This window comes from Oryctolagus cuniculus, chromosome 17 (assembly GCF_051225735.1).
Source record: "Oryctolagus cuniculus isolate XC-2025 breed Fujian yellow rabbit chromosome 17, ASM5122573v1, whole genome shotgun sequence".
Classification (NCBI taxonomy): Eukaryota; Metazoa; Chordata; class Mammalia; order Lagomorpha; family Leporidae; genus Oryctolagus; species Oryctolagus cuniculus.
In genome coordinates, this window is record NC_142883.1 from 2,016,332 (window position 1) to 2,024,561 (window position 8,230).

An 8,230-nucleotide genomic window follows, 5' to 3' on the forward strand; every position below is an offset into this window, starting at 1 on the left:
AGAGACCATGGTGGGCACGGCACACACAGGGCAGAAGGTGGAGACTCCGTGGTGGGCGAGGCGGGCACAGGGCAGCAGTGCCGCCAGGCGGCTCCGGGGCGGCTGCCATGAGGACACGGTTGGTGAGCGGGCTCGGGGCCAGCCTGGCCCAGCCACCCCGAGAGCGGGCACAGCTCGCCGGCAGGGCAGGGGTGCAGGTGAGCTGCGGGGGCGGAGACTCACCAACTGGACGGTCCAGGAGGCGTCGGAGCCGGGCTCATCTGCGCTTTCCTGCCAATCACCTGAGCCCAGGGTCGAGGCAGGGGCCCCGTCTCCTGCCCGTGCCGTGTCCACACACTGCACATCTGCCTCCAGGGCCACCGAGGCCACCGCCACAGTGCCAGCGCCATTGTCATTCTTGGAGCCTGCAGGGAGGAAGCGGGATGAGCACTCTCCGGGGCGTGCGCTGAGACAGGAGCCCGGCTGCCTCTGAGACCCCTCGCTGGACCCACGGGCAAGGGCAGGCCACGCCCCTGCAGCCAGGCGGGCAGGACGGAGCCAGGGACCCGGCCCCAGACGCAACAAGGGGACCGACCAGACAGACAGAGGCCGGGCAGCCAAAACATCCCCTCCAGGTCCACACCCGCATTTTCTGCCAGGACGCAGCAGGATGCGGGCCGATGTCCCGCTCTCCAGGACACACCGCCCGGTCCCCGGTCCCCAGGGGCCCAGCGCCTCCCATCCTGGCCCTGACCCATCCGTCCATCCCGTCGGTCAGCCCCAGGACCAGGCCCACACTGAGCCGTCACCCACCAGCACGGAGCACCTGACCCCCTGCCTGCTCCGAGGGTCTCAGTGACCCCACGGCTCTCACACCCGAGGGTCCCAGCTGGGGCTTCCCCCAGCCTGACGCTGCCCCAGCCCCTTCCCTCTGCCTCTCCACACGCGCCCTCTGTTCTCACTGCCCTGCCCCCACGCTGAGCTCTGAGGGCAGGGACCACGCTGACCGTGGCGCCTGGACACCCGGAGCCCTCAGGAGCCGTGGGCTGAAGGCAGCTCTGGGGCGGGACTCGGGACGGAGCACACTCAAGACCCGACGGTCAGAAGCCACACACACAGCCCGGGTGCCTGCTGGGCTTCCTAACACACCCGGACTCTGCTGGCTGCCGCCCCCTCCTCCAGCAGGAGGGGCGGGCCTTGGTTGGCTGCACCCAATCAGAACCTGGCATCCACCCGGGCCACAGAGCCGGACTCAAGAAAGGGCCGGGGCTTCCTTGCTGGGGTCTCAGCCACATCCTGCTGGAGGGACCAACAGATCTGACGCAGAGACCTCGGCCCGTCTGCGTCTGGCCGGAGGATGGAGCTGGCACAGAGAGGGGCGGGGGACTTCAGGTCTCCTGGTTCTGTCTGCAAGTACACTTCTAGAACCATCCAGGGGAAAGTAGCGGGGCTGAGAAGCACGAGCACCCACAGCGTCCAGCGAGTCAGCTCAGGGCGTCCTCCCCAGGCAGCACTGGGAGCAGCCTGCCCGGCACCGCACCACGCCGTGCCGTGCCGTGCCATGCCATGACGCAAACACGCACTCCCAGCCGGCAGGGCTGGAACCCAGGCTCCAGGCCTCAGTCCTCGCCCCCCGACCCGTGGCAGAATCAGAGCCAGCCCCGCCCCAGCCCCGGGAGCGTGCAGCGCACCAGGCCCTGCTGGCTGCGGGCTCTGTGGGCAGGGACACAGAGGCACAGCTACCCAGAGACAGCGCAGCGGGCCGCGCCCTCCTCCAGACAGATCCCGAAATCGGTCATGGCGGAGGGAGCCAGGAGCTCGCGGGCAGGAGCCGCGTGCTCGCTCAGGGGTCAGCAGCCGGGCGACGTCCACGCGAGCCTCCCACCGTGACGCTGTCCCCCTGGGTCGGCCTCCGGCAGCCGTGAAGCCCAAGCGAGCCCGGCCCCTCCCAGAAGGAAGCCACACGTGCACTTCAGAGCCGGCGAGACCCCTGTCGGGAGGAACGCGGGAAGTCGGACGTGGGAGACGTGGGGGGCTGCGGCTCAGGAGTGGGCGCTCGGACAGCTGCACCTCGGGAGGATGAGAAGGTTCAGGAGGGGGGCCAGGACGACGGCCACCAGCACTGAGCAGGCCGTGCCTGGTGCCGCCCCAGGGCAGTCCCGCACGCCGTGGGGCCGGCAGTGTGGCTCAGCGGGTTTCGCCGGCGCCTGCGATGCCGACATCCCGTCAGAGCGCCAGTTCAATGCCCGGCCGCTCTGCTCCTGATCCAGCCCTCTGCCGAGGCACCTGGGAAAGCAGCGCCCACATGGGAGACCCGAATGGAGTGCCTGCCTTGGGCCTGGCCCAGCCCTGGTCACTGCGGCCGCTTGGGGAGTGAACCAGGGGACGGAACATCTCTCTCTCTCTCTCTCTCTCTCTCTCTCTCTCTCTGTAATTCTGCCTTTCAAATAAATAAATACATGATTAAAATAAAAAAGCCAAGTCATGTGTTATGTCCACTTCGCGACAGAAAACGCTGCTCTCCCAGCCCACGTCTGTGGCCCCAGACACCGAAACGTCCACTGCCCCTTGCACGCCCACCTGGGCACCCCGAGGTCCCTCGCCGAGACCGGCACAGGCCTCCCTCAGCCGCACGAGCTGCCCAGGGCACCTGCAGGCACCACGTCCTGCACCCGCGCCCCCTCTCAGCCAGTGCCCACCCCACCACCGCCGCCTGCGCACGCGCCCCTGCCTGGACTCCGGCCTCAGGCTCCCCATCTTATTCCTCCAGATACAGCAACCCCGATCCTTCAAGAAAGCTCAGAGCACAAAAAGGAAAAAGACATCCATCACCCAGACCCTCAGCCCTCGCGGTAACCGCCTGGGGCCGGGGCGCGGGGTGGGGCGGGGTGGGGCGGGTGGGCAGCCAGGGACCCCCCACTCCGTGCCTCTACCCCGGTGCTCCTCTTCCCACCACCAGGCAGCCGACAGAGACCGGGCAGCCGGCAGACCTGCAGCGGCCGGGAGGAGGAGCTGCGGCCGGCTCCCAGCCCACATCCTGCTTTCGGTTTCTGTTCCCAGCACACGGGCATCTGGAGAGAACGTCACATGCCCAGGGGAGGAATGTGAGGCCTCCAGAGGTCACCGCTGCCCGGGAGGGGCGCGGCGGGCACTCCATGGTCCACACCACCTCTCGCCAGCCACGCGCGGGGCCCCTGCTCTGCCCAGCCCGAGGGATGAATTCTAACCCCAGGCTCACAGCCAGGAAGGCTTTCCCAGGACTGCAGGTACAGGGCCGCGGGCCCGGGCCGTCCACGGAGTCCCCAGACCAGCAGCCCCCGGAGGCCCACTCCTGTCTCTGCCAGCTGCTCAGCTGTGTGACCACAGGCCACTTACAGGCCTCTCTGTGCCTCGCTCTCAGCACCTCTGGAATGAGGGTTTTGGGGCGCTCCCTCCGCTGGGCTGGGCGCGCACAGGTGAGCTACCTTGCTCTCCACACGGCAGAGCCCCGTGGGGCCCCGGAGTCCTCGGGGCCCCACCACGCGGACGCTCCTCCTAGAGGCCCGGCCTGGGGAGCCCTAGCAGGTGGGGGATGCACCTGGGCGCACAGCCATCCTGGGGTGCCAGGAGGTGGTGCTGGTGTAGACAGGGGGTCTCCTTGGAATTGGATGTGCGGCAGGAAGGGAGAGAAGCCAGGGACGGTGCTGGGTGTCCTCCGGGCAGCCAGGCCTCAGGGCCGTGCGGTCAGCTGAGATGAAAGGAAGAACCTGGGGGCTGCCGGGACCTGGGCGGCACTGCAACCACAGAACGGCGGAGCGGGGAAAGCAATGGCCCGCAGCGCCGCGTCCCGTATGGGTGCCGCTCCACGTCTGATCCAGCTCCTGGCTGTGGCCTGGAAAAGCAGCGGCAGAAGTGCTTGGGCCCCTGCACCCGCGTGGGAGACCCGGAGGAAGCTCCCGGCTCCTGGCCCAGCCCTGGCCATTGCAGCCCTCTGGGGAGTGAACCAGCGGATGGAAGACCTCTCTCTATCTCTCCCCCTCTCTCTAACTCTTTAAGTAAATAAATACTTTTTAATATAAGTAACTAAAACCACAGAACCGGACGAGGCCAGCAGAGGGAGATGATGGAGGGGCCCGGGTCGGAGAGGGCAGCACCGGCTGAGGCGGCGTCGGCAGGTGCATGGCCCAGCTCCTATCAGTCACTCGCCGCCGCCCTGAGCCAGGAGGGGCCGGCAGGGACCCCTCACTTTACAAACAGACCCAGGCAGGGTCCCCACCCCAGCAGCACCCCTGAAGTCCTCTGAGAACCTCTCAGCCCTGCCCGACACTCCCCAGCCCGAGGCTGAAGGGGGACCCTGGGTTCTGGGTGGGAAGTGGACTTTACAAGGCAAGGGGCACCTCGGGCGCAGGGCCCGACGCAGCCGCCCTCCCGGGCAGCCCACGGCCTCCTCCTCGGCCCGGGACCGAGTCGGAGCCGCAGGACACTGGGGGCACCTGGGTGCCTGCTGGGCACGAGTGTCCCCCCGGTGCACCCACGGGCCTTACCTGGCAGGGCGCCCGCGGGTGGCAGCCTCTCCCCACACTCGCTGCAGAACTTGGGGGCCTCCTCGCTGGAGACGTGATGGCACGCCGGACACTCCATGCGTCCGCCCGCCTGGGGGTTTCTGGCAGCCGGTGCCGACCGCTGCCGACCTGGAGGCGAAAGCGCGAGCCGGCAGCTGGGAACCACGCCTCCCGTCACGTGACCGCCCGCCCGCTTAGGTTTCATTTTCTGGGAAACTGAAAATCCTGCAGCCCCGCGGTCCCCAGTCAACGCAAACCCAGCCCAGGGCACCCCTGCACCTGCCCCCGGTCCCAAGGCCAGCTCCACCTGCTCCACCCAGGAACCACTTCCCTCACGCCCTCACAGCCTCCTCCTCCTCCTCCTCCTCCTCCCCCCTCCCGTCCGGAGCCTGTAACCTTGCCCCAGTCCCCTCACCCTCGGACACATCTGCATCCTTATCTCTCCCTCAGTTTGCAACGTTTAGTTTCTCAGAGCACAACTGCCTGGTTAACATCTCAATGCCGGCCTCTGTTCCCGGGAATCCTGCCGCTCCCAGACCACCCCCACCCCCGCAGCCAACTTGTCCCAGACTTTCTCAGGAATGCCAAGCCCCCCATCAGAGAAACTGATACCCACCCTGCCCCTGGACTCAGTCCCGCCAACCCACTGGCCACGCGCTGGCCCCCATCACTGGCCACGCCCCCGTGGACCAACCAGAAGCCCCCAGCCCCCCCACAGCCCCCAGCCCCAGCCCCGCCTGTGAATGGGGACGAAGGGAAGTGACAGGAAAGGAAGCGGCTGGCGCAGCACTGCCCGGCAGAGTCCCGGGGCCCAGCCTGCTCCCCGGGCGTCCCAGGACCATCCTCCGGGCTGGGCACCACGGCAGCTATTCCGATGCTAATCAGGCTGAGAACAAGGGGGTTTCACTCCTGGAAAGCCCTTGGCCCAGTGAAATCCCAGAAGGAGGGGGGAGACACAGGGGAGAAGCGGCCCAGCCACCTGAACCAGGGCCCCGCCTCTCACCGCTGCTCCTCCACAACCTGGAGCTGGTTACTTCCGGGGCACCGGGACCTATCCCAGCCTCGCGGGTAACATCTGCACCGGCAGATCCACTGCCCTGGGGCCGGCTGTGGCACAGCGGGTTAAGCTGCCGCCTGCCACGCCACCAGCATCGCATGGGCGTCCCGTGTGAGCACCAGTTTGAGTCCAGCTTCCAAGTCCCTGCCACCCACGTGGGAGACCTGGCCAGAGCTCCGGGCTCCGGGCTTTGGCCTGGCCCAGCCATTGCAGCCATTTGGGGAGTGAACCCGTGGGTGGAAGACCCCCCCCTCCCCATTTGGGGAGTGAACCCGTGGGTGGAAGACCTCTCTCTCTCTCTCTCTCTCCATTTGGGGAGTGAACCCGTGGGTGGAAGACCTCTCTCTCTCTCGCTCTCTCTAACTCTGCACTGGCTTTCTGCAGGCCAGGCCCATGGACCCAGTCCTGGGATTCTACAGAAAACACTCCCATAGCAAGTTCACCCAGCCTCTGCGCCGTGCACCTTCCCTCCTGAGTGAGAGGGGAGCCGGTGGGCCGGGTGGGCTTCCCCAGCACGGCTGCTGGTCACAGGATGGGAGCCGGTATTGGGGTCCAGCCTGCGGAACCCCTGAGGGGGCTGCTGCCTGTCCTGGTACCTCACCTGGGAAGGGGGCAGGCACACCTGCCTCACAGGGGAAACCCCAGGTGAACACTGGGTATGCCGCGCAGGAAGAGCCCGACAGCACCCCGGAATCGCCGGTGACCACGTGGGGTCAGGGAGGGCAGGGCTAGCAGAGCTGCCATGTGTGCAGGCCCCATCCCTGACCCCCTCTGTGGCCAGTGGCATCAGCCCGGTCAAGGGCCCAGGACCCCTGGCAATGAGGAAGCCGCCAGCAAAAATCCCCAGCAAAACAGAAGCCCCGCGTGATGGAAGTGACCCCCCCATGATGGAAATGCCCCCCAGCCGGCGGCAATCTGCCTGGGGCACACACACCCCGGGCTAGGGCGACCTGTGTCCCCTGTGGTCATGGGACACTGACACCTGGCCTGCCGCCCGCTGCCCCTCTGCCGCTGCCCGCCCCGCTCTGAGCTCTGCTGAGTCCCACGCCCAGGTCAGCAGGGGTGGGCGCGCTCGGCCTCCACTGACGCAGTGTGCACGCCAGCCAGGCGCGGCTCAGACTCGTGGCAGAACCCAGGAGCACCGAGACACTCCCTTCTCTGCGGGCTTTGGGCCAAGAACTCCGTGGAGCCAGGCCAAGCAGCGGCTCCTTCGCACAACCTCCTCCCGGGATGGACACCAGTGGTGCAGCTCGCTGGCCTGGCCAAGCCCAGCGTCCACTGCGCCCCACCACCCAGGGGTCCGGGCACCCCCTCCCCTCACTCAGACGCTTCTGCAGGAGGCAGAACAGTGGCTCCCCCCTGCTGCCTGGGCTCTCTGGCTGGGCACAGAGAACAGCAGGAAAACCATACACACTAGCTACAAGCCCACGCAGTCCCCCAGACAGGGGCTGGGGGAGGTCAGACACGGGAGTCTGAGAACGGAAGGGGGCTTGGGGCTGGTGGGGGGTCCCTGAGGCCGCCCTCTTGTTATGCACCAGGTGTCCAACCCTCCTGACCAAACACATCGGAGTTACCCCCAGGCCTGCAGTTTCTCCAAACACCCTGCTTGAAATCTACCTACGGACCCGCTGGTGTCACACAGTCCCAGGTGGGCAGGGGGCACCTGAGAACTCAAGGCCAATAGCCCCTCCCCCCTTCCCCGCCCCCAGCCGCGAAGAAAGCGGGCTGCGGGCCGGGTGGCTCCCCGCCCCTCTGCACCTGCTCCACGCCCCACCTCCGACGCCTTCCACCCCGCGGCGCCCACCTGGCCTCGGTCCCGCGCCCGCCGCTCCGGTGAGAGCCACCGAGCCCCGGAGACGCGCGTCTGTGCGGTCGCGGCCCGGGCAAGTCCTCGGGACCCCACGAGGGGCCGCCCCGCACGCCACCTGCCGTCAGCAGCCCGGGAGCCGCGGCCGTCGGAGCGCGGGGCTGCACTCGCCCCGCGGCGAAACCGAAACTCGGCGCCGGCAGGAAGAGGCGGCCCCGGGGCGCGCCAGGACGCAGGCGCCGCTGCCGGGCTCGCCCCGCGGGACCCACGCCCGGCCCGCGGACCCGCGCCGTACCGCCGCGCTGCGGACCCAGCTCGGAGGCGCCCTCCGCCCGCCTCCTCCCTCGCGGCCGGGCTCGCGCGCGCTGGGCGGGCGGTGGACCCCGGCCCAGGGAGGCGCCTCCTGCCGCTGCGCGCTGCCCGCACCCGGGTCTGCACCCGGCGTCCCTGAGCGCCTCCCTCCGCCTCCAGCCGCCAGGGCGGGACCTGGGGGAGCCAGGGGGGCTCAGCACCCTGGACAGAGCCAGCGGGACAGGGGAGGGTCGCTCAGGAGCGCCTCATCGCCACTCAGGCGCAAGGTGGGGGTCGCCAGCCCCCGGGGGCGGTCTGGGGGTCGCTGAGTGACCACGGTGGCCCCAACTAATGGAGACTCCTCCTCGCTCGGCACATTGTCCAGCCGCCTAGGGCTGAGAACCTGCTCAGCTGTCCCACCTGGTGGGGGCCCTGGGCCGAGCCTGCAGGGGCGGACCCCCCCACTGCTGTGGGGCTGTTGGGTGGCTGTTACTGTCAAGTTACAAAGCCAGGGCGCCGCCTGCCAGCTTCCCTCGGGGTCTCTTTTCCCACCGG

At 68.4% G+C, this 8,230-nt stretch overlaps 1 protein-coding gene across 2 annotated transcripts in view; it reads right to left on the minus strand.

Moving 5' to 3' along the window:
• The window catches only part of RNF213 (ring finger protein 213), a 98,802-nt gene extending 91,213 nt beyond the window's left edge, over nt 1-7,589 (minus strand). For both annotated transcript variants that reach the window (XM_070060184.2, XM_070060183.2), the window contains exons 1-3: nt 7,382-7,589; nt 4,503-4,649; nt 223-404 (exon numbers count right to left, since the gene is read on the minus strand). In XM_070060184.2, the coding sequence (XP_069916285.2) occupies nt 223-404; nt 4,503-4,599 (279 nt within the window). In that variant the 5' untranslated portion in view covers nt 4,600-4,649; nt 7,382-7,589. The remainder of the gene's footprint in view (nt 1-222; nt 405-4,502; nt 4,650-7,381) is intronic.
• Between the last annotated feature and the right edge of the window lie 641 nt (nt 7,590-8,230).